Source organism: Phyllosticta capitalensis (assembly GCF_038381095.1).
Source record: "Phyllosticta capitalensis strain CBS 128856 chromosome Unknown BKA78scaffold_7, whole genome shotgun sequence".
NCBI lineage: Eukaryota > Fungi > Ascomycota > Dothideomycetes > Botryosphaeriales > Phyllostictaceae > Phyllosticta > Phyllosticta capitalensis.
In genome coordinates this window covers 1,327,421-1,350,385 of record NW_027117445.1, presented here as the reverse complement: position 1 = coordinate 1,350,385, position 22,965 = coordinate 1,327,421, and the positions used below count along the sequence as shown (strand labels likewise).

At 54.2% G+C, this 22,965-nt stretch overlaps 12 protein-coding genes across 12 annotated transcripts; 8 read left to right on the top strand and 4 right to left on the bottom strand.

The window, feature by feature from the left end:
* Positions 1–62: 62 nt before the first annotated feature.
* On the top strand, positions 63–1,310 carry BKA78DRAFT_253380 (G-protein alpha subunit; the record flags this gene model as incomplete). Its single annotated transcript, XM_066884814.1, has 4 exons — positions 63–180; positions 233–575; positions 660–1,216; positions 1,267–1,310. 4 exons carry the CDS (start codon positions 63–65, stop codon positions 1,308–1,310), a joined length of 1,062 nt encoding a protein of 353 aa, XP_066742743.1.
* Positions 1,311–2,396: 1,086 nt separating this feature from the next.
* On the top strand, positions 2,397–3,604 carry BKA78DRAFT_297218 (uncharacterized protein; the record flags this gene model as incomplete). The annotated part of the gene is made up of 5 exons (XM_066886734.1): positions 2,397–2,408; positions 2,445–2,460; positions 2,503–3,013; positions 3,045–3,387; positions 3,410–3,604. 5 exons carry the CDS (start codon positions 2,397–2,399, stop codon positions 3,602–3,604), a joined length of 1,077 nt encoding a protein of 358 aa, XP_066742742.1.
* A 2,752-nt stretch (positions 3,605–6,356) lies between these two features.
* On the bottom strand, positions 6,357–7,228 carry BKA78DRAFT_253692 (ERG4/ERG24 ergosterol biosynthesis-like protein; the record flags this gene model as incomplete). Its single annotated transcript, XM_066884843.1, has 2 exons — positions 6,357–6,422; positions 6,476–7,228. 2 exons carry the CDS (start codon positions 7,226–7,228, stop codon positions 6,357–6,359), a joined length of 819 nt encoding a protein of 272 aa, XP_066742741.1.
* A 1,352-nt stretch (positions 7,229–8,580) lies between these two features.
* Positions 8,581–9,264, bottom strand: BKA78DRAFT_297216 (uncharacterized protein; the record flags this gene model as incomplete). The annotated part of the gene is made up of 2 exons (XM_066886733.1): positions 8,581–8,751; positions 8,812–9,264. 2 exons carry the CDS (start codon positions 9,262–9,264, stop codon positions 8,581–8,583), a joined length of 624 nt encoding a protein of 207 aa, XP_066742740.1.
* A 164-nt stretch (positions 9,265–9,428) lies between these two features.
* On the top strand, positions 9,429–10,659 carry BKA78DRAFT_318998 (hydroxyacylglutathione hydrolase; the record flags this gene model as incomplete). The annotated part of the gene is made up of 5 exons (XM_066888826.1): positions 9,429–9,541; positions 9,591–9,633; positions 9,690–9,777; positions 9,828–10,368; positions 10,418–10,659. Coding segments are annotated over 5 exons (896 nt in total), but the record flags the coding sequence as incomplete, so codon positions are not given.
* Positions 10,660–11,100: 441 nt separating this feature from the next.
* On the top strand, positions 11,101–13,175 carry BKA78DRAFT_345113 (uncharacterized protein; the record flags this gene model as incomplete). The annotated part of the gene is made up of 3 exons (XM_066890478.1): positions 11,101–11,284; positions 11,368–11,544; positions 11,655–13,175. The coding sequence occupies 3 exons, from the start codon at positions 11,101–11,103 to the stop codon at positions 12,833–12,835; spliced, it is 1,542 nt and encodes a 513-aa protein (XP_066742738.1). The 3' UTR covers positions 12,836–13,175.
* A 278-nt stretch (positions 13,176–13,453) lies between these two features.
* On the top strand, positions 13,454–14,451 carry BKA78DRAFT_297213 (uncharacterized protein; the record flags this gene model as incomplete). The annotated part of the gene is made up of 2 exons (XM_066886732.1): positions 13,454–13,481; positions 13,544–14,451. 2 exons carry the CDS (start codon positions 13,454–13,456, stop codon positions 14,449–14,451), a joined length of 936 nt encoding a protein of 311 aa, XP_066742737.1.
* A 728-nt stretch (positions 14,452–15,179) lies between these two features.
* On the top strand, positions 15,180–16,194 carry BKA78DRAFT_297212 (uncharacterized protein; the record flags this gene model as incomplete). Its single annotated transcript, XM_066886731.1, has 2 exons — positions 15,180–15,704; positions 15,766–16,194. The coding sequence occupies 2 exons, from the start codon at positions 15,180–15,182 to the stop codon at positions 16,192–16,194; spliced, it is 954 nt and encodes a 317-aa protein (XP_066742736.1).
* Positions 16,195–16,645: 451 nt separating this feature from the next.
* On the bottom strand, positions 16,646–17,005 carry BKA78DRAFT_297211 (uncharacterized protein; the record flags this gene model as incomplete). The annotated part of the gene is made up of 2 exons (XM_066886730.1): positions 16,646–16,886; positions 16,920–17,005. 2 exons carry the CDS (start codon positions 17,003–17,005, stop codon positions 16,646–16,648), a joined length of 327 nt encoding a protein of 108 aa, XP_066742735.1.
* Positions 17,006–17,662: 657 nt separating this feature from the next.
* BKA78DRAFT_318990 (siderophore biosynthesis lipase/esterase-like protein) lies at positions 17,663–18,993 on the bottom strand. Its single transcript, XM_066888825.1, has one exon. The coding sequence runs from the start codon at positions 18,721–18,723 to the stop codon at positions 17,761–17,763; it is 963 nt and encodes a 320-aa protein (XP_066742734.1). The 5' UTR covers positions 18,724–18,993; the 3' UTR covers positions 17,663–17,760.
* A 96-nt stretch (positions 18,994–19,089) lies between these two features.
* On the top strand, positions 19,090–20,796 carry BKA78DRAFT_345109 (uncharacterized protein). Its single transcript, XM_066890477.1, has 2 exons — positions 19,090–19,498; positions 19,560–20,796. The coding sequence occupies exons 1-2, from the start codon at positions 19,199–19,201 to the stop codon at positions 20,613–20,615; spliced, it is 1,356 nt and encodes a 451-aa protein (XP_066742733.1). The 5' UTR covers positions 19,090–19,198; the 3' UTR covers positions 20,616–20,796.
* Positions 20,797–21,037: 241 nt separating this feature from the next.
* On the top strand, positions 21,038–22,955 carry BKA78DRAFT_381190 (uncharacterized protein; the record flags this gene model as incomplete). The annotated part of the gene is made up of 2 exons (XM_066892994.1): positions 21,038–21,358; positions 21,435–22,955. The coding sequence occupies 2 exons, from the start codon at positions 21,038–21,040 to the stop codon at positions 22,629–22,631; spliced, it is 1,518 nt and encodes a 505-aa protein (XP_066742732.1). The 3' UTR covers positions 22,632–22,955.
* Between the last annotated feature and the right edge of the window lie 10 nt (positions 22,956–22,965).

Below are 22,965 nucleotides of genomic sequence, written 5' to 3'. Positions count from 1 at the left end.
CGCCGCACCGTTCTCCTTTTTCCGTTCTAGCCTTTTGATCGATTCGTCTTACATCCGTCACCATGGGTTGTGGAATGTCAACCGAGGAGAAGGAGGGGAAGCAGAGGAACGAGGAGATTGAGAACCAGCTCAAGAGGGACAAGATGATGCAGCGGAATGAGATCAAGATGCTTCTGCTTGGTGAGCTCCACAGCTGCGACAGACCAGCGATTGGTTCGCTAATGCCATGCAGGTGCTGGTGAATCGGGAAAGTCGACCATCCTTAAGCAAATGAAGCTTATCCACGAGGGTGGCTACTCTCGGGACGAGCGTGAAAGCTTCAAGGAAATCATCTTTTCCAACACGGTTCAGTCGATGCGCGTCATCCTCGAGGCAATGGAGTCGCTGGAGCTGCCGCTCGAGGACCAGCGCTCCGAGTACCACGTCCAAACCATCTTCATGCAGCCCGCCCAGATTGAGGGCGACTGCCTGCCCCCTGAGGTCGGCAATGCCATTGCGACCCTCTGGAAAGACGCCGGTGTCCAGGCCTGTTTCCAGCGTTCCCGCGAGTACCAGCTGAACGACTCTGCGAAATAGTAAGTAGCGACACTGTCTCGCCCGGCTGTTCCTGTTTCAGGCGCACCAACAGGTCATCCTTGACCGCGGCTAACACACCCAAGCTACTTCGATTCCATTGAGAGGATCTCGTCCCCCGACTACGTTCCCAACGACCAAGACGTTCTGCGCTCTCGTGTCAAGACCACCGGTATCACCGAGACCACCTTCATCATTGGCGACCTTACCTACCGCATGTTTGACGTCGGAGGTCAACGTTCGGAACGCAAGAAGTGGATCCACTGTTTCGAGAATGTCACCACGATTCTTTTCCTTGTCGCCATTTCCGAATACGATCAGCTGCTGTTCGAGGACGAGACGGTCAACCGTATGCAAGAAGCTCTTACCCTCTTCGACTCGATTTGCAACTCGCGGTGGTTCGTCAAGACGTCAATCATCTTGTTCTTGAACAAGATTGATCGCTTCAAGGAGAAGCTTCCCGTGTCGCCCATGAAGAACTACTTCCCCGACTACGAGGGCGGCTCCGACTACGCCGCGGCTTGCGACTACATCCTCAACCGCTTCGTGTCGCTCAACCAGCACGAGACGAAGCAGATCTACACGCACTTTACTTGTGCCACCGACACCATGCAGATCCGTTTCGTCATGGCTGCAGTCAACGGTACGTTGAAACCTAGTTTCTGAGCGGAAGCATTGACTAATTGCTTGCAGACATCATCATCCAGGAGAACCTCCGGATGTGCGGTTTAATATGAGCGGCCAAGCCAGCCCGGCGGTAAATGAGTAGTCTATAAAAGTAGACATGGAGGAAACGCCCTGCATGAAAGGGCATCTGCAATGTCATATACGGCGTTTTGATCAGCGCGAGAGATGCTTGATTCCCACGGCATCCGCGACTGTTGGGGGCTCTTCGGTTTTCTTTTTTGATTCTGGCTGACAGTTTTTCTATGGGCAAAGTACGGAAGGGCGATAGCGAAGCAAGTAAGCAAAGCTCCGCACTGAGTGTGTGGCGATGGAGAGGCGGTTGATACCAGCTCTTTTTTTCTTCCTCTTTTTCTTGTTCCCATTCCAAGCTCTTTGTTACATTTCTCTTGAACACCACCACTACTACTCTATTACTCTACTATTACTGTACTGTTGCTTGCAGGCGCTTTCCTATTGTATCGAGCGAGAGGGAATGGGGAGCAGGGCGACCAGACGAAAAAGGAGGACGTTTTGAGGGACAACGGAGACGGTTTGCGGTTGGACTCGTTTTGGACTCGAGCTCGAGGTGGCTACAGCTGTCGGTGCTAGCAACAGCTGTCGGGGAGCAAGGCGTGCTGGTGGCGTGGCGTCACCTGAAGTAGCCGGACGGACCTACTGCCTACCGCAGCTACATAGCTATTTGACAGCCACCACGCACCCAGCTCCCAGCTAGCTAGCTTGCTCATAGCAACTCGAGTTTTGTACCTCAAACTTTGAATTTCTTTTGCTCAGTTTTTGATTCATTCTTCCTTGGATTCAACCCAAGTCTGTCCGTTCCGAGAGAGCCATTCTGTCCAAACCAACAATCTCTTCGAGGCCTGACCCAACGGCTTCAGTCATGAAACAGCAAGAAACTTGAAAAACGCTTTTCCCACCTTCTATTTTCAGCGATGACACAGGAGTCGACGAGGAAAGAGAAAATCAGGCATGCCGTGGGGCACAGGAAACCTCAAACTTGCTGGCCAAAACCTCAAACTTGGACACCTCAGGCACGACGATGTGCCTTGCGCCACTCGCGTCTCGAAGCCCGCCACACGGCCCCATCACGTCTAGGTAGTTACTCTGCGTGGGGTCCAAAGGAGTAGTGGAGGGGCGTGATGGCATTGAAAGTGTGTTGTTTGTACGATGCTTGACGTGTGTTGAAGGTCTTTGCTACTCGAAGTATGTCAGTCTACAAATGGCGTTTGCGCTGCGATACTGTAGAGTGCCAAAGAGCAGCAATCTCTTCTCTAAGCTGCCCCCATACCACCACCAATCCACCAAGTGAATCCGCAACGCGCGCTGGAATTCCGAGCGCAAGCCGGCGCGCAGAAAACACGCCATCCAATATTCCCGTCCGGCCGTCCATCGGCCTCTCCGCTCCGCCCCAAGGAATTGACCTCTCCTTCAACGCGCCATCCGTCCACGCGGACCACGCCACCGGAGCCAAGCTTCCTTCTTCCTTTCACTCACCTCACGATGTACTCATCATCATTCCACTGCCCTTTTCTGGCGGAAATCCTCTCGTCTGTGATGCTGAGCAAGGAGAGATAGAGCTCGACGCTAGGAAACACCAAGGAGCAGTCCGCCCCGCCCACTCGCGCTCTCTCAGCCTGTCCGCTTGCCCGCCGCTGTCGTCGCCGCCGACGGCCATTCATTGTATCCACAGCCATCGCATGGACGGTCCACCCGCGTCCAGCACGTCGCGTTGCGCTGCACTCTGTATCTCTGTCCCGTACGTACATGTATGTGCCTGCGCAGCCTAGGTACAGTACCCACGCCGCAGCGCAGACCCAAGCAGCCGGTCCGACGGCCGTGGCCGCGCGAACGACCGAGGTGAACAAACGAGAGCGAAGAAGCAGGGTCCGCCTGCGGCGCGCGCACAGACGAGAGGATGGAGAAGCGAACGAGGATGGCCTGGCGGGCTGGGTAGCTGGTGGAGACTGTTGGGGGGAGAGGGAGGGCGGACGGTGCGCGCGGTGGTGCGAGCGGGAGTGTGAGCGGCGGCGGACGGACTGGGAGAGGGAGGGAGAAGATGGGATGGGTATGGACATGGCGAGGGCGGATTTATCAGCTGAGGGTGGTGCTGATGGGAATGCGAGAGAAGAGGTGAGTCGAAGATTTTTTCAAGGCAGGAGAGGAGAGATATTCCATGGAGCGCACAAGGCTGCGACTTGCTGTGTGCAGCAACGATGCTCGTCTCGTGGGCATTGGTAGAGCAGCTGGCAACGCGTATTTCCAAATTGTAGATCAAGCAAGCATGACGACGAGGTTTAACTATACGGACGTTGGCTTTGGTGTTGAAACCGAGCCTATGAGCATATGAGCCTATAGGCTGCCCTCATCCCAGAACCCTGCCTGTCTGCTTGCTCTGCCCTGCCCGCCCTGAGGCGGTTCGTCACGACTCGCGGGCGCCCCTCACGACTCAGTATGGACGACTGCTCTACCACTGAAGAGGGAACCCTGATCCGAACATCCAGGACGCCGCTTCTTTGCTTCATCTATTTCCCTGTCCGAATCAAACGGCTATTCCGACTACCAACCTACCAGCCAGCTATCGGACGCAATCAACAGCGTTCCCCATTCCACAACACCATCACCATTGCCTCACGCGTAAATATAGCCGCCCGCCGACGAAATTGTGAATACCGCCCAGTCCTTCACACGGCATACCCAAGACCTGCTCGTAGCCGCTGTCGCTCACTCCTCGGAGACGGTCCGCAGCATAGATCCGTAACGGCGCACTCATACATGGCGACGTACCTACGCGAGCCGGACGCGACAGAAAAGACAGGCGGCCAGAGACAGCAGACGCGACGCAGCACAAAGCTTGGGGTTGCTCCGCTCGTCCCAGTCCGCTGTCTAGGAATCTGATTCAAGGCATCGAGAGTAACCATAACCGCCGACAGCAGCGCCCAGCCGGCGTCTGTATCCCTCATCAGCTGGGGACAGCGGACTTGACAAGAGATGCCCAAGTTGGTAGGTGTAGCTAGGCGCACACGGCAGCCATCCGCTCCTGCCCTTTCCCAACGCAGCAGTCGCGCCCGTCTGTACATGGCGCTGTGTCGCCGAGTGGCTGGCTGGGGCTGGGGCGAATTGCTTGGGTTGGGGCTGGGCGTGGTGCCGCACAGCTGTCTGTGTCTGTGACTGCGCTTACACGACCAATTGTTGGATTGGTAAGAAAGAGCGGCAACCAACTACAGACTACTCCAGCAAAGTCGGACTACAACGAAGAAAAAGCCCGAGATCTACGCGCGCCTCCTCCTCGGCCGTCCTGTGCGTAGGGCATTTTATTTCGTGCGTCATGTACACGGCGTAGAGTGCATGCAGCCAGGCGTGCATGCATCCGTGCCCGCCTACTCGCATGCTGCACCATACGTTGACCGTCGTCGTCACTGGAGTGTTTTGACTGGCTGGCACTTTGAGATGTGCTACGCAGCAGGCTGACATGCGGAAGCCGGCGGCGCGCACGGCAGATGGGGATGCGACTTCGGCATGCGTGTCGGATTGACTGACAGCGAGCGAGTTGACGACTTGGCGGACGCTCGTGATGGACGGCGGCGGCAGTGGATGCGGAGCCTCCAAGATGATGGTGTCCTGCCCGTAGATGCAGCCGAATGGAGTGAATAACTGAGTGGCTGGCGGCCGAGATGATTGGAGAGGGGAAGGGACAGCAAAGGGCAGGTAGGTGGCTGGACGTGTCACAAAGCACCCATACATGCTGCAGCAGCGGGCATGGATGGTTGATGTGATTGGCGCAGTGCCTACATACGTATTGATCACCACCTAGGTACCCTCACGACCTCTGACAGCCCTCTGGCCGGATCGTCTTCTTTCCGGAGCCGACTGCACGGGAAGGCCAACAGCATTCTATCAGAAACTAAAATAGCAAGAAGGGGGGGCTGGAAAAGGGCTGAGAGCCACGGTTTGGAGTGGTTACACAGACAGGTGATCTGGACTGACCTGTGAGGAAATTGAGGAAAAAGCCGAATGTTTGGGATCGTGTGTTTGGCCAAAAGAAAGGAAGGACGAGAGTGTCACTTTTGGTTGTTCCTTTTTGGATTGCTGACTGCAGGACTGCCGGCGCTGAAACAAGGAAAGCGAGGTACGTAGTTGACAGCCTCGAGGCTGTGTTCCCGGTTGTCGAAGTCGTCAAAGCGATTATGGCGCCCGAGTTGGATCACATCGATGAGCTTTCGAGGCTAAAACAGGAGCTTCGGGAAAAGCTCTGATCCCGCGAGATCGAGGCTTGATGGCTGCGAGATTCATGATGCACAACACACTTTGCCGTTGTGGAAAGAGCGCGGATAGCGAGTGTTCAAGTTCAAGTCTTGCATATCAGAACCATGGGTAGCAGTATACGACGCCCCCGAATTCCTTCAAAGTCGACACATGGAGCAGATTGTGGTAGTCAAGGTCGTGATCGCACTTTCCTTGCTTGTGGTTGCGCTTGCCTTCATGTCTGATACCACAGGGGGTAGCGAAAGAAATGTCAACTCCAAGGCATATGGTATGGAATCGCCAAACGACTCAGTCTGAGGGGAAAAGCACCCTGCGTCGGGATTGTCATTTCTTTTGAGGCCCTTTCTATTGCAACACCAGTATATCTCCCTCAATCCACGACAAAAGAAGAACCCTTACCTACAAGGTCGGTAGGCTGTGGCTGACACATGCAAATGCATCCCCATGTCGACTGTTTGAAGAAGTTTGAGGCGTCTGGATGCGGCCCATGATGAGATATGATATTTTGCCATTTGCTATGCGTCGAAGTTCTAATTCTAAGAAATCTAGATTACTCTAACGAAAGAGAAATCGAGCAACGCCAAAAGAGATCCATCAGACACACCCACAGCACGAAGCTCCGCCCTTATATCGCTGGAAGTGCAAAGAGAAAGTCGAAATCGACCACAAAAACGTACGCTTGCTTGAAAGATGGCTTTTCTTGTAAGAGGACCGAAAAACGTCTTATGGAGACTTTATCGACACCGCAGGATTAAAGATCTGTTAGAGAGGCCGTTGTGCCTAACGGGCCAGACAGCGTACAGGATTCTGAACAGAACCCGCAGACCGTTCATCCTCTACCAGAGGAAAGGGACCAGCTTGCAAGGCGTCCTCTGCTTGTAAGCGGACCACTGTCCGGCGTACTATGGAAAAGTCAGCGTCTTCTTGGACAGTTGAAATCACCAAATAGACTTACCCTCTTGGTGCAATACTCGTCGAGCGCGGGGATAGCACGGCTAGCAAAGTCCCAGAGGAAGAAGCTCCCAACGACGAGCGACCAAACAATCCCGGACCCGGCCATCGCGCAAGCCGCGCGCCAAAGAGAGTAGCCGCTGTAGTTGGGATGGCGGACAAGAGCAAACAGGCCGCCGGTAAACGCCTTCCCCTTGTTGCGCGGGTCCGCCTTGAAAGCCTTGCGGTGGATCTCGCACTGCCACTCGCCGCCAATGCCGATGATGAAGAAGATCAGACCGGCCAGCAGGCGCGGGTTCGACAGCGTCTCGCCGCCGGGCCCAGAGGCGGCCGAGGTGGCGGCGCACATTAAGAGCAGATTGTTGGTCGTGTTCCAGAAGACGTTGAAGAAGCCTACGCCCAGGGCGCCCGTCACTGTCCATGCTTCTTGCGAGACGCACAGAACGAACCACCAGTGCTTGATGGCCGTGATGGTGATCATCGTCAACATGGTGAGGCGGTAAGCCGAGAGTCCCAGGGCGTCAATGGCGTCGATGCCGCTGGAGAGGGGAGGCCCATCGGGGATGACCTCTCCTCCAAGCAACTTGATGAGCCCGCTGCCGACACCGTGGGCGAGGATGCTATATTGAAGGAGACAGTCCAAGGTGCGCAGGCCTAGGAATAGCGCCGTGTTCAGCGGGGACGAGGATTTGAAGCCACGCGGTACAAAATCCTTGGACGCCAGCTCGGTTCTCTGGTCGGTCTTGGAGTCGGCCATTTTGAGTACTTGTTGGATACTTGGCGAGGAGGAGAAAGCTTGTATGCCTTGGCTGGGGCGCAAAAGGCTGAGAAGGGTTTCCAGGCGCTGGAGATATTGAAGAGAGGATGGGTAGGTTGAGCTGATGAGTCTAGACAGCATTGCTGGCCCTATTTTATATAACGGTTCTCGCGCATACCAGCCATGTTTTCTACTGATTTCCTCATTTTCAAGATCACAGCCTGCCTGAGCTGCAAGAGATGAGGCCGAAAGTCCATCGGGGAGCGAGTACAGTGCTGTGATGCCGTCACTGGTGTCAGACGAGACCCCACAAATCAGGCCCTTTCAAGCTCCGTTTCGCCAATGCTCTTCGACGCTGATGTAATGTTTCTCAGAAGGTCTTGAGCCCACTCCGAAAGGCCCCCGCGTCGCGAGTCTGCAGTTTCCGTCTGACTTGGGCAGTGAAGCGAGGCAACTTTGGGGGCCACGCGATGATGGCGACTTTGCAAATTCGGGATCTCCGTTTCTCCAGATACGGACATCCAAATCTGCTTTCGTGATTGCCAAATTTCCATTTTGCCGCACTCATGTTCTCCAGTGCCGTGCCCTTTCGAAGCTTTTGCACAGCCTTCTCGTCAGGACACTTCGAAACCATACCTAGATTACACCAGCACAATGTAGCAGACTCGAAATCCGATATCCACGAACGTCCAAGCGGAGATTTACGCGGACACGGGATTCCGAGCTCCGACGGGGAAGAAAGCGTGCAGATACTGCGCGAAATGAGACGAGGCACTCCGAAACGGTGTCAGCACCTGTCTCAGGTCGATTTCGTTCCATGCCGATAGAAGTCGCTGGTAGTACGCTCACTACGGGTAGGACTACAGCTGCTAGCGTAAGTCAATCAAGAGAATCATTTAGATTTCATAGCGTAATGTGTGCAAGTAGACTGTCGAAGGGTCTTCAATCATTTGAAATCTACATCCAAAGTATTGGAGGTAGCTGTTAATTTGCTTTGCTCTTACATCGTGAGACTGGCAAAATAGCGCTACAATTCCAACATCCAGTGTGCTGGAGATTGCATCGCTCAAGCACGTTGTTCCTCTGCTTAGGACACAGTGCTGCTCCGCGTGTCACCTTCACCATGGCCCAGGAACATTCCTCCTAGGCGTCACAGGCAAGTGGTCGAACTTAGTCGACAGCCTATTCCATCTGTCTTGACCGCGACAGTTCTTTCGGGGAAAGGCTTCTGTGGACCTGATTGCGCCGCACTCAAGGTCGAAGCTAGATGATGATGTTTGGCCCATTCTTTTGAGCTGGCAACTTGATGTGGATACCTCCGTATGTGCCGTGGCTGCCTGGCTGGCGATTCCTCAGAAAGGCTTGGCTACCTTGCGGGTTTCGGTCAACCCAGTCCTCGGATCCCTAAACTCTTTCCAACTGATGGGATACATTTGATTCTCGGCTTCGCTCTTTGCCATTATGACGCCATATTCGTTGGACGCGGTCGAAAGGTAGTAGTTTGATTGGTCTCCAAGAGAAATCTGTGCCAAATCTTAGCAATTGTACGCAATCTTGCTGGTATGAGAAGGGCCGTGACTTACCACTACACCACGCACGATATCCCCGACGTGGAAGCATTCGCCCACCTTGATGCGGTCTTTCTCCGTCGCCCTGATGTCGTCTTTCCTGATGATACCCTGGAAGCCATCACGGCACACCGTCTCGCCGACAACCAGGATTTCCACCGTCGCTTGTCTGGGTGTCAATCGCGTCACGCGTGCCAGAACGACGGAATCAACTTCGGGGAGCACACTCGTGCCACCCGTACCAGCGAGGGATATCGTAGAGGTCGCAGGCGGGCGGGCGACAGACAGGGAAGGTAGGCTCGTGTTCGCATTGGCATTCGCGGCGCGTTTGAGAGGTTTGGTTTCGGAGACGGGTCCCAGAAGAGATGCGTAAAGGTCGGCGCCATGGATGTGCGTTCCTGGACCGGGGGCGTACTTGTCGGCTGCGCCGAGGGACTGGCCCGGCAAAGCCAGCGAAGGTTCGGACATGATCTTGCGGTTTGGTAATTGTTGTTATGTTGTTGAAGATGTTGAAGTCGGACGACCAATTGGACGCGACGTGAACTTTTTTGTCACGTGCAGACGGCTTTAATGGCTTATCCCCGTATGACGTTTGCCGTTTCGGTGACCGATTACTTTCCCGCCAGCTCCCCGCATGTTCTCCTCTCGCACCTTTTCAATCGCTGCCGCCATTGTCCTCATGAGCTTTCTCGCATCAGTTCTCAAAAGAAGCTCTTGCCAATCATCTTTTCGTATCAATTCGAGGGTAATGCTGCAATAATAGAACAAGGCAAGCTCTCGCTGACCAAAATTAGATTCCAATTGCCCGAACCATGCATGTCCAGTCGATCCCGATGTGTAGGTTTGCCCCGGATCTACAGGCCACCAAGGTACTCGAACTGATTCTTGGCCAGGGGAGGGAACGGGCAACAATTACGCCTACCTCGTTTCTGATGACAAGACCAAAGAGGCTGTCATCATCGACCCCGCCAACCCGCCAGAGTAAGTCTTCGCATTTGTCAATTGATTCCCAATCATGAACTAGTATCTAGGGTCCTTCCTGTTTTGAAGGACAAGACTGAGAGCGGCGCGATCAAGCTCTCAAAGATCATCAACACCCACCATCACCATGACCACGCTGGCGGCAATGAGGAGATTCTGAAGCACTACAAGCTTCCCATCATTGGCGGCAAGGATTGCGCACACAAGACTCATACCCCTGGCCACCAAGAGACCTTCAAGATTGGTGATGGTATCAAAGTCACTGCCCTGCACACTCCCTGCCATACTCAAGACAGCATCTGCTACTTTTTCGAGGACGGAAGCGAAAAGGTCGTTTTCACTGGAGACACTCTTTTCATCGGTGGATGCGGGCGTTTCTTTGAGGGTACTGCGGCGGAAATGCACAAGGCCTTGAATGAGACTCTGGCTGCACTTCCAGATGACACGAAGGTGTATCCTGGGCACGAGTACACAAAAGGCAATGTGGCCTTCGGCAAGAAGGTCTTGCAGAGTCCTGCTGTTCAAAAGCTTGATGCATTTGCGCAGCAGAACAAGGAGACCCAAGGAAAATTCACGATCGGAGATGAAAAGGCAAGTTTTTGTCCAAAGTGCCACTTGACAACGGGCTAACGACATCTAGCAACACAATGTCTTTATGAGGGTTACTGACCCAGAGATTCAGCAAAAGGTTGGCAAGACTGATCCTGTCGATGTCATGGCGGCTCTACGTGAGATGAAGAACAAGTCGTAAAAGTAGTTGAATGATGGCTCTTCTCTGCAGTTGGACTTTTCACATTGTGATGTCTGCCGTCCAAGCGGCATGACAGTTTGGATGAGTATCCATCTGTGATCTTGTCTCTCGAGGAAGCGGCACACTTTGGCATTCACACGTCCGAACGAAGTCGCAGCCTCCTTCCTAATCATTGCCCGACGACATCATCCGCGCAGCCAGGTATAAAACTAACCTCTTCTGCCTACGATCCTGCTCAACCTTCCACGCCTCAAACTCCTCCTCACCACTCACGCTCAAGACTATCTTCCCGACATCACCACAGCCTGTACCTCTTCAACTGGTACTTCGCCCTCTGCGTTCTGCGCTCTCCTACCTGCGCTAGATGCCACAACTCCTTAACCAGTGTCAGCTGCTCGACGCACGACCTCCGGCCCTTCAACTCGCTCGTCGGCATCCCGGCCAGCAGCATCGGGCTCATCTACCCCGTGACCCTGCCCGTCTTCAGGTTCTACGACTACTTCACTCCAGTTTCGACCTCATGACCGCATGACCTTACCTTCTTCCCACGCCGCATCCAACATCCAGACACGATGACTAAGGACCCTTTCAAGAACCTCACGATCGCCGCGAGCGGTGCATTCGGACCAGCCCGCACCTATTCACACATTAGGAGATGGGTTGAAAATGCCGGTGGACGCTTTGCGACCGCCATCAACGGTGAGGTTACACATCTCATCGCGGATGAGGATCATTGGAGAGATGAAAGTCCATTTGGTAAGTTTACCTGAGCATGATTCTTCGTCGTCTCACTTTAACTTCGCCCTTTACAAATACTGAATATCCACACCTCTTGATAGTCAAGGACGCGAAAGCTCTGGGTACGGTCGACATCGTGACATTCGACTGGCTCGAGGACAGCTTGCGCAAACAGCGTGCCTACAGTACGAAGAAGTACTTGTTGACGACTATCGACAAGAAGAACGGCACTACGCCGAAGCAGAAGAAGAAAGAGAAGAAGGAAGAGAGCGAGGAGGGTGAGTCTTGTTCACTTTGCAAGAGTTCGAGTTTCGATTTTGTGACATCGTGCTATAGATTCGCTCGCCAATCCTTACATTCGTGTAATATCAGCACTAATATGCCACAGTAAAGCAATTCAAGAAGGGTGCTGAAGCCGCCAAGCGTGATCTTCAATCTGGTACGTCCGAAGAATCCTCAATAAATGAGGAAGATCACAACGACTCGGCAGCTGGAGCAGCAAGTGGGGGAAGAGGAACAGGCAGAGGAAGGGGAAGAGGAAGGGGTAGTGCAAGGGGTAGAGGCTCGGGAAGAGGCAGAGCCAGAGGCGCGGGCAAAGCCAGAGGCAGCAGCAACAGTGCGACAAAGGCCCAACCGGCGCCCATCTCGGACGACGACGAGGAACCTCTTCCCGGCGATTCGAAGGCCAAGACCCCGGAGCCCTCCCCCTCGCGCTCATCCTCCTCTCCCAGCCCGACGCCGACTCGCCCCTTGGACTCTTCGGTCCAGAAGCTTGCTGCATACCGAGCTGCCGCGGCCGCTGAACGCGCCGACGCACTTTCCAAAAAGATTTGCTCTAACCTCTCATCTTGCGCTTCTACAGACAACTATCATGTCTACGTCGACAATACCGGATTCCCGCATAACGTCACGATGACACGCGTCAACGTGCTGGCCAACACGTCCGAGCGCATCGAGCTCTCAATGTACGAGACCGACTTGGAGATCACCAAGTTCTACGCCGTCCATGTCGCCTACAGCGGGCCCAACAATGCCCAGGAGAAGAAGATTTTGGTCAACCCAGGCGCCGAATTCAACGACGCATTCAAGAAGTTTCGGGCGGCGTTCAAGCGCGTCTGCTTGATTCCCTGGGAGCAGCGGCTGATACCTGAGGCATGCAACCGCTCAACTTTCCGAGACGTTGAGATGCACAACCGCGCGCGCAAGGAGATGGAGAAGTTTGGCGAAATCTTCACACTGAAGAAGCCTGATGGATCGTGGTTTGATCCACAGAAGATGGAGGACGATGAAGACGAAGCCTCAGAAGTCGGACCCGATGGCAAAAGAAAGAGAGGTGATTGCGGAAAAAAGCGCAAAAGGAGAAAGAAGAACTCGGATGACAGCGATGACGAGGAGAGGGGTATCAAGCTGCTGTCGCCCGAAGACCTCAAGGCCTGCAAAATCCTGCCGTTCAGGTACGTCCCGCCGCCGAAGGGCAAGCCAAGGGGAGCTTTGCCCGAATTCAACAGAGTCGTAGGCCACGACGACATGAAGGATGATGAAGACTTCCTGACCATGCCCAAGCTCTGATACGATGGAGTTGAGCCTTGTTGAGTTTATTTGGCCAGCAAGCCGGGGCTGGTCCTCAAAAAGATCAAAGTCAAAGCAGCCAGACGATAGCCTGGCTATTGGGAGGTTTGGACATGATACTATCTCGATGGCAGGAGGCGCTTGGAGGAAAAGCTATTGGAAAATTGCGTGAAAATAGTCCAATCAGGGGGCTGGGGGTATCTAACGGGACACTATTTGCTTGGACCGGAAAATCAGGGGTAAAAGTTAGTTGAATTTGAGGAGCTTTGATTATGATTACCTAGTGGCGAGTCTCATCATGAAGGTGACATGAGTCGAAAAGAGCCGTGTCCAAGTTTCGTGTTGAGGTTGAATACGGGGTTGGATAGCTACGGCTATGTCATAGTAGCGGCTGTGTGGTGCGGCGGTGCGGCGAGGCCGTGGCGCTTGTGGGTCCGATGGCGTGGGTGCCCCGCAGCTTGCTCCCGGTTCCTGAAATGCACCACTGCCAAGCGATCTCACCGCTGCTCATCTCATCTCGCAACCTTTAAGATCCGTCTTTGCCCACTTGGATATTCGAAGCTACAAACTACTCGTTCTCCATCCATATTGTCGTTTAATCTTTGAACATCTTTCGCCATGTCTTTCACTCAAATCGGCCACAAGCGTTAGTTGGACCCTGCCATGACCCTAACAACCCCTGTTCCAGCTGCTAACAACACCTCCCAGCATTCTCCCACCACGGTCATGAGAGCTCCAACGAAGTCGAGGCCGAATACGACCGTCTCCGCGATCTGGCGCGTCAGGAACATACCAAGCGGAAGGACTGCTTCGACAAGGCGCACGAAGCCTACGAGTCCGGCGACGGCAAGGCCGCTCACGAACTGTCCGAGGCCGGCAAGCGCCATGGCGCAAAGATGGAAGAGTACAACAAGCAGGCCTCGGAGTACATCTTCCGCGAGAACAATGCGCCGGATCGCGTAGATGGGGACACCATTGATCTTCACGGACAGTTTGTCGAAGAGGCCGAGGACATCCTCGAGGAGCGCATCCGGCACGCGCAGCAGCATGGCCAGAACCACTTGCACGTCATCGTAGGCAAGGGAAACCACTCGGCTGGCCACGTCCAGAAAATCAAGCCCCGCGTTGAGAAGGTCTGCCAGGAATTGGGACTGCAATACCGCACCGAGGAGAATGCCGGTCGAATCTACGTCGACTTGACTGGCGGAGAAGCTCACCTTCCATCACACCTTGGAGGAGGTGGCCAGTTGCCCGAGCATCACGTCCAGAACCATGGCCAGCAGCAGCACCACCAACAGCAGCCTCATCACCAGCAGCAGCAACACCCACAGAGCGTCAACTACGGCGCCCAGCACGAGAAGCCACAGGAATCGCACCACCACTCCTCATACGCCGATGCGGCCGCTGGCCACGACCAGGAACAGGCCCAGCCGCACCACCCGCAGAAGCAACACGGCAAACCACAAGGTAACTATCAGCAAGGCTACAACAACCAATACCCTGGAGCCCAACAGCAACAACAAGGCCAAGGCCAGAACGATGAGATTGACGAAATGGTCAGGAAAGGGATTCCGAAACTTGTTCGGGCTCTCAAAGGCTGTTGCGTGGTTATGTAAGAAGACCAAGCGGACCATGTCGTTCAAGTAGACGACTCGTCCAAGTCTTGTCTTGCCCTGCCTCCGACCCTACCCCCCGTCGTTTGCGTTTCGTCGTTTTCGCTCGCGCATGTCCGTTCGTCGTTTTGTCGATTGCGTTATCTCGTGCGTTCGTCCGTTTTTCATCTCGCGTCGTCGTCATTTTCGAGTTCGTCGTTCCGCCGTTTCCGATTCGCGAGTACGCATGTTTTTGAATGCGCTCCCCGTTGCGCTGCACACTGCCCTAGATGGCTGTACGAGATACCCGCAAGCTAGGGGAAGAGTAATGAGGGCGGTAAGTTGTCTTTGGGTGCTCAGTTTCACTCATTTTCCAAAGCAGCCGGTTTTCTGAAAAATGGTTGGATACAAAGGGAGTGGGAAGAAAGACACGTGGACACGCATGTGGAGGATGCGACACGGAATGGAGTGCTCCAAATGGAGAAATGTGGGTCAGAGGGACCCGGAGTCCCGTTGGGTCAAATGATCTATACGGCAGTTGCTTGGTGCTACTGCAATCTTTGGTAGCGAAGACGAATCTACCCAACCAAACAATTCTTGGATCAGCCTCCCCGAGCGCAGCCCGTCATTTCTCGTGCCTGTTGACCATTGACAGTAGGACCTTTCAGCAACCCTCCACAACAGCAAAACACAAGACAAGTTTCCCGAGCTGACAGCACCATAACAACCTACTGCCCTACGCGACTTGAGCAATGCCATACTCTGCCCAAGCACTCCCCGTCCTCGAACGCTTCGTCGACTCCGGAATCACGAAACAGCATCTGGAGGAAGCATCACAGCTCTTCTCGACGCACTACGCCACTTGGGGACCGCTTGCGGCAACGCAACTAGGGCCATGGGCCGAGGCGGGGAAAAGAGTCAAAATGTCACCGCAGCGGCTGAAACGAGAGTGCCTCGCAGCTGCGGAAGAGGAAGGCCGCTTGGCTGGTGATGGAGCAGCGGGGGCAGCAAGGACGGAAGGTGTGGTGGACGTACACAATGAGTACGTCCGCGCTTTCGTAATCTGCAATGGTGATGGCAAATCAGCACCAAAAGTTGTGGACACGGATAGCGCGACTGGCGAGAGCACCAGGCTTGCCTCGTCGAGTCAACCTGAGCGCCAGATCGTCGGTCACGTTTTCGCGACGCGCTGGCGCGACGGACAGGGCAGGCGCGTCTGCTGGATCACGCAGGTCGTGGTGCATCGGGAATGGCGAAGGAGGGGGATTGCTACTGCCGTAAGAGACATTTTGCTTTCCTATCACATTTATAAAAGGCTCAACCAACATCCTCCTCCAGATGCTCCGCCACATCGCAACCGCCTCTCTGACTCCTGCCTCGACTGCGCCCACACTTTTCGGCGTCCTCTCCTCCCACACCGCCACCCTCCGCGCATGCGTGCGCGCCGTGACAGGCTTGGCCCTCCCTGAAGGCGTCGACAAGTCGCTCATCCGCGCCCTAGCTCGCCCAGTCATGGCTACCGCGCCTGTCAAGTACGTCCGCGAAGCAGAACTAAGGACAAGTTTGCCTGTTCAGGCCGATGCGACGACGAAAGAGTCGGACGATGGGGCAGGCGCGGTTTTGAGCGCTTTTACGAATTTCTTTGTTGACCATGCGGAACCGAACATGGCGCGCGCAATTGCGATGAGCGAGTTTGGTGGCGTCTGGCCATTGGGTGAGTTGGACGAGGGGTGCGAATTTTTGGTTTTGTGTTGTGGAAGCGGATAGAGCGGCGAGAGGTGACGTGGTGATTGAGTTATCGTTTCCAGTTCACATCTGCTTTGGGTACTAACGAACCCTGAGAGTTGTTTCGGTACTGCACATGGAGGTTTGGGCGGTGCTCGGCCATTGCCTCAACCTATTTCCCACGCAGCGAGCCTTTTGTGCTGTCGAGTCTCATTTGAATGTTGCTATCTGACGGTCACAAAATCTACTGATCGCAAGCCGTGAGTATCTTTCAAACTCAAGGACGAAAGACGCAGGAGTAACGTGATCCCGCAGCCGCGGCCATGTCAAACCAACCTCAATCAGCGGCACTGCTCGTGGAGACCGCAAGGCCTCGCTTTTGAGCACCGTCAAATCAGGACCTCAGGTAAGGACCTCTGGTTTGTCCTGTTTCTTGAGCTGACCTTCCAGAAGTGGCTCATCAAGAGGTCATAGAGCTTCCTCTGATCGTCGTTCAACCCATTAGCAGCTGACTGGGACATGGGATCCACAGCGAGGGCAATGGGGTGATACGGATTTCGTCAAGCTTGCCATCTAGTCCGCTGATGACGGTAGCGGCATCGGAGGGAATTGTCGTCCTGGACTTGGGAGTATTGGCGGGGGCGATGCCGGAAGCCATGATGCTCAATAAGTGGTGGGAAGAGTTGTCCTGGTTGAGGCGGGCACGGTTTTCATCAAGCTTGCTATCTAGTCCGCTGATGACAGTTGCGGCATCGGAGTGAACTTACACCCTGGACTCGGGAGGATTGGGAGAGTGATGCTGGAAGCCGTGATGCTCAACAAGTGGTGCGAGGACTTTTCGTGGGCTGTCCATCCAGTTCTCATCTGGCGGCTGGGGCGCCCTCGTATATATACCATCGTCTTCGTCTTCAGTCGATTTTGCTGCTGCGGAGACGACATCGAGGTTCGGATTCTTCGTTCCCCGAGGCTTGAGAAACAGTCAGCTTTGAGCGCGTCAATACAGCGCGCCGGGACTCAAAACAGAAAATCCCCGCCCATTGGGTACCACGGGTCCGAATAGATCTCTAAGATACTTGCCCTCAATGCGGTCGTACCCTTCGACTGTGAACTTTTTTTCGCGCAGCTCCCAACCACCTGTTTCTTTGAATACTGGCGGCCCAGACCGACCATAGCTATATGAAGCCATTGGTTCAGTTGCACAACGAGGGTCAATGTTGAAGGAGATGAATCTGAAGGCGTTGAGAATGTTGTGGGCGAGAAGTGTCGAGTCCGGGGTAAATACATGTATGTAGTTGTAAGATTACGCAACGCGTCGAGCACCTTCGCGTCTACAAGGTTAATTGACCGAGATAGGCGCGTGTGCAACGCGAGGTCAAGGAACGGCCTAATTTTCAAGGCACAGAGACCATGGAAACGGCTCGAGAGATGATTGGCCGAACTTGATTGGTTGATAAATGTGTTGGCGGTTGGGGTTGGACAAAATGCATGTGGTTATGAGATATCAAAAACACTGGAGGCTGCGTCATTGGCATCATGTTATAGGCATAACAAAGACTTACAGTGCGCCGGGCATTTTGGGAATAGAGAAATTTTGTTGCTCGGCTCCCATCACATCTTTGCGCCAAACTCAGCGCCCTCCACTTTACCCAAAAATCCATCTACCCTCTTGATAAGGTCCTTGACAACGTCCTCAGAGCTCTTCTGCAAATTGTGTGATGCTCCGGGCACGATGCCTCCATTAACTTCATCCACAGACCCTCCGGCCTCCTTGACAAGCCTCATCCAAGTCTTCACCAGCGCCTCCTTGTCCACAAATTTGGGCACAAACTCATCACTGCCTCCGTAGAGGAAGCAGACAGGCGTCTTGGATTTGGCGATACCACTGGCCCATTCGCCCCACCTCTCTTCTCCCAGATCCGAGCTGAAGAAGTCGTCTGCTCCGCGGTGTTCGGGGCCTGGGCTGCAAAGATCAAGCCATCGGCGTGCGCACACAGGCGCTGGGCCCATGAGGTCCTTGGTGTAGCGACCGGGCAGCACGTCGTCCGCACGACCCTGCCCCACAAACTCACGAGCAGCAGCGACGCCCTCATTGTATCCCTTTTCTCCCAGCGCGTGGACTAGGGCTTCGCGGTCGCTGACGGGCGCCTGCAACGCAATGCCGTCGACCTTCTCCCTCTCGTCCGCGCCCTTGCCCGTCACGTATTCGACCAAGTCCTGCGTGCCCGTCGAGTGGCCCATCAGCACAATCTTGGTGCCTGGTCGCAGCTTGCGGAAGTATGCCACGCATTGTCCGATTTCGGCCGCGTCGCGCGCGATGCTGGAGGTGCCCCAGCCAATGCCGGCAGACGAGAGGAGCGGTTGTGCGAGGGTCCAGGAGGGAGGGAGGGAGGCGGCGAGATGCTTCACATAGACGACGGTGAGGAGTCCATCTCCGAGACCTCCGATCCAGAGGAGCGTGTTGGGTGCTTTGGAGTCGTTGGATGTGTTGGATGACGTCGACAGCTCAAAGGCGCTGAGCTGAGGTGTGAAGCGGTGGACGGTCCCCGGGACTGAGAAAGGTGTGAATGGCATTTTTCTTGATCAATTGGTGTTTGTCGTCGTGTTGGCTGAAGGAGTCGTCGTCTATGAGCGATTTGATAAGGTTGGAATGGATTGTCGTGGTTGTACTGAGGAGCTTTGAGGGCCCCGCGGCGATAAGGGATCGTGCTCTCATCGCAGCTGCCCCGCTATCGCTGCATAGCAAAACCAGCCGTCCATGCCTCTCCTTTAGGCAGTGTTCAACCACTGACTACAGATTGGAGGGATTCCGTGGTCTTCTTTGTGACTCATCATCGAATTGGCAGATTTTTGGATTGCTGCCTATCTCTCAGGGGCATTCTTGTCCTTGCAGCACTACAGAAAATCACGTGGTTGCGCGATCTACTTAAGCGCGTGCGCGTCCGCGTTGCTGTGACACAAGTGCCCGAAATTCTCCTCAAGCTCATCTTGCCTCTTTCGCTTCCAATCTCTTCAGATTTGCTACTTAAATTCTTCAAAGATCCCAAAGATGTCAGGCGCCAGCATAGGTCCAGCACCCGTGCTCAAAAAGCGCGGCTTCCAGCTATGCGGCGACTCTTTTACCGCTTCAGGTGTCACTCGAATGGAGCCAGCGAAGCTTCGCGGTCTCCTCGATCCAGACAGTCTGGAGCTCCAGGCAGACCAAGAGCAAGCAAAGAAAGACGCTCGAGCCCTGCTCAATAGATCCTTTTTGGTCGGACAGCTGCGGTTCTACGGCAGCACAGCCCTTTCCAAATTCAAAGTTGATGATCTGAAAGGTTTGCTGAAGAACCGTATCGCCTCAGGTCTCGTAAGCAGCGACAGAATGCTCATTGATCACGGCATTACTTTGTATTGACCAACAGCTCTAGTGCGCCAACGTTGCGGAAGAGGTGGCTAGCTTGGAGGAGAGCATGCGAAGAGACTACGAACCAACATACCGGAAGTGGAAAGGCGAGGATTCCGACTGGGGTAAGAGGAAGAAGCAAGAAGCCGACGAGGCGTTTCTTAGGTGCGAAACGCCCGGCGAAAAAGCGACACACGATCTTGAGAGATTCATCAATTACTTTTTCCTCACGGACGGAAAGCCGGACAAGAGCAAGACACCAAAACCGTTGGCACTGTACGGATTCAGAAACAGGTGGCCACTTCATGACAAAGCTGGCCGTATTCCCGGTCTGGAAACCCGCAGTGGCGGAAGGGACGAAAAGGATCGAGTGCTCTGCATCGGATGGGATCGTGACGCAGTTTGGCGCCTGGCAGGCGAAATCGACGAGAAGGCGTCCGAAGCTCAGGCGAAAATTGAGGAGGCTGAGTGGGAGGAGGTCATGGAGGCGCATCGTGAGTACGTCGCTGAAGCGGGCCGCGGCAAAAAGGGCAAGAAGGGCAGCGCTGCGAACAAAAAGTCCACACCCTTCAAGCTCGACTCGTGTGTGGGTGCATACGCCGTCAAATGTGACGAGGTTGCGGGAGGCTGGAGCCACATCAACGGGAACGACTTCATCTTGGACATTGATACCGACCGGGATGGTATTCTGATTGCCGCCTTCGATTTCGGGATCTTCGAAGGAACTATGCTTCTGAGCCTTTCCGAGGATAAGCTGGATCGCGCTGCAAAGGGCGGGCGCGGCGCTGCAAAGAAGAGAAAGACGACCTCGTCATCATCGACTTCTCGTCGCGTGTTTTACAGAATGAGAGGTCGCGAGACTAGCCAGGGCGAGATCTTCTCCGACCCTTTATCTGGTCATCTCGACTTTGACGATCAGGGTGTGAAGTTCGAGGGACTGGCATATAGCCTTGCATTCTGTGGCGAGAATGTCGAGTTCACGGGCTACAAGGTCTCGGATGCTCCAGGAGCACAGGCCGACGGCTGGGATGCGTTCTCACCGGAACAGTACGAGTATGCGAGGAAGGCAAGGTGGCACTGATTACGGTAAACAAACAGACGAGCAGGTTTCCTGTTTATTTCCCGTTATCGGCCTATTGCTGCAAAACAAGCCCATCATCTTCTCGTTCCCTTTCGCGCTTCTTGGTCGATCAAGCTTTGGAGTTCGGACAGGATGTGAGACCCTTTTTCTTTGGTATTCGATTCCCAGATAGCATAAGGACAAGTCCGGAAAACTTCGAATTTACATTCTGAAGCGCAGCCTGCGTTTAATCAGTACACACGTCACACAGTCCATTAAGGCCCATGATTCAACACATCACGTGTTCCCGCGCACCTATAAAAGCGCGACCCCGCGTCAACCAAGACCGACCATCTTCATCTCACACGTCGTTGCGACAAAGTCCATCACATCCTTGTTGTTTCCATTTTGTCCAGTTGTGAAAGACTTCACCCTCTCACACAATGTCAGAATACGTCGGCCCTCGACCTCAGCCACCAGTACTTCTTAAGAACTACTTCAAGCTCGACTGCAAAGATGACCGATGGCGCTTCACCGTGAGTGAAATCGAGCGAATGGAGGCATCACGTCTAGCGGAGCTCTTTGCGCCTGAAAGCTACTTGCAGAAGAAGCGAGACCAAAACGCCGCGAGAAAAGAATCCGACAAGCTGTTTTTGAAGAAATTTCACGTCGCACAATTGCGTCACTATGGCATTGACTTCCGTGAAAACTGGCCAAAGGAGCAGGTCCAGAGTTTATTGAGGGATGCAGTGTTGGGAGGAAAGGTCAGTACTGGAAGCATCATTCCCTTAACCCAGCCCGTATGTGACTTGAGGTCTTGTGCTGACACGCAACAACTAGTGCCAAACCGTCCCCGAGTCAATCCTGAACTTGCAACTGGAAATGCAAACCGAGTACGATCCACTGTTTCAGAACTATGAACGCGAGGCTCGGGCATGGGACGAGGGGCACAAGCAGAGGGTCGAAAGGCAGAGGCAACAAGCCGAGCAAGATTTCGCGAGGTTGACGACGCCCATTGAGAGGGCTTGCAAAGATCCCGAACGCTTCCTCAAGTTTCACTTCTTTCCAAACGGACGACCAGACCAAACCATTACCCCGAGGCCACTTGCTCTGGTCGGACTTGATAATGACGAACGAATGGGAATCCACCGACTTGTTGAGGGGAGATATCGCGGCCTTCACACGCAAAGCGGTGGCGTAGACGAAGATCGTGCGCTGTGTATTGGATGGAGCCGTGACGCTGTCTATCAGCTAGCGCTCAGCCACGACAGGAGGGCGTGGGAAGAGCAGAGGACAGAGAACGAAGCTGAACATGACGAGATGATGGAGTCGCATCGCCAGTACGTCTCCAGTCTCCCCCAGGATGAGCCGCGTCAGCCGTTCGGGCTTCAAAAATGTCAAGGCTCGTACTATGTCCAGTGTGACTATATCACCCAACAATATTCTCACAATCATTCGGATGCGCTGTGGCTCGACATAGGTCCTGGCACAGACGGGTACCTAGGGGCATCCTTCAATTTCAGTATCATCAAGGGGACAATGCTCTTGGACTCCTCCGATGAAAAGGTGGCTGATCTGGCCTACGAGCTGGACCCAGATGACGAAGACGAATACTCTCAAGATGAGGAAGAGGAAGAGGAGGAGGGGGAGGAGGAGGAAGAAGAAGAAGAGGAAGAGGAAGAGGAAGAGGATCCTCCGCCAAGTGCCTCAGGAAAGCGAGCAGCGCCAACTGCCAATGGTCCTGCAAAGAAGCAGAAAACATCAGCTCCGCCTTCCCGCCGAATCTACTTCAGGATGAGAGGTCGAGAGACTGGCGAGGGCGAGATATTTTCCACCCCTGAGCCCGGCCACATCGAGTTTCTCGACGACGACTGTACGCGATTCGTTGGAGTGATGTACGATAATAACCTTATTCCGAAAAACACTGAGTTCCGGGGCTTCAAAATTGGCGAGGGGCCAGAGGAGACACCGGAGGATTGGAATGCGTTTTCTGAAAAAGCCTACCAGTACGAACGGAGAATGAGATGGCGGCGATGAGAGGCATGGCCGACACCTCCACTCGCTGAGCAACCTTGCAGCAATACAGAGAGCATTCAAGCTCCCAGTAAACTGAATTGACGGAGATTTCAGTTTTGAGTAGGATGAGCCTCAAGAGTGTGTCCAACACTTGGGCTTGGGAGTGCGACTGCGACGACTTGGAACTTGTCATGGATTGCATCTTCTTCATTGCCTACTGCAGAAGGCAAGGTGGGGCGATCGCACTGGCCGACGTCTTTTCGGCTATCGAGACGATATTTCGCTGTTTTTTTCTTTCTTTTCTTTTTCTCGTTGCTTTTTCCTGGTGATGAATCTCATTTGAACGAACACACGG

What these genes read in the sequence shown, in the direction of transcription:
- BKA78DRAFT_318990 (XM_066888825.1), bottom strand. Translation starts at nt 18,723, where the DNA reads ATGCCATTCACACCTTTCTCAGTCCCGGGGACCGTCCACCGCTTCACA.
- BKA78DRAFT_345109 (XM_066890477.1), top strand. Translation starts at nt 19,199, where the DNA reads ATGTCAGGCGCCAGCATAGGTCCAGCACCCGTGCTCAAAAAGCGCGGC. An exon ending in ACCGTATCGCCTCAGGTCTC is followed by an intron (nt 19,499 to 19,559) that starts GTAAGCAGCGAC and finishes CAACAGCTCTAG; the next exon opens with TGCGCCAACGTTGCGGAAGA.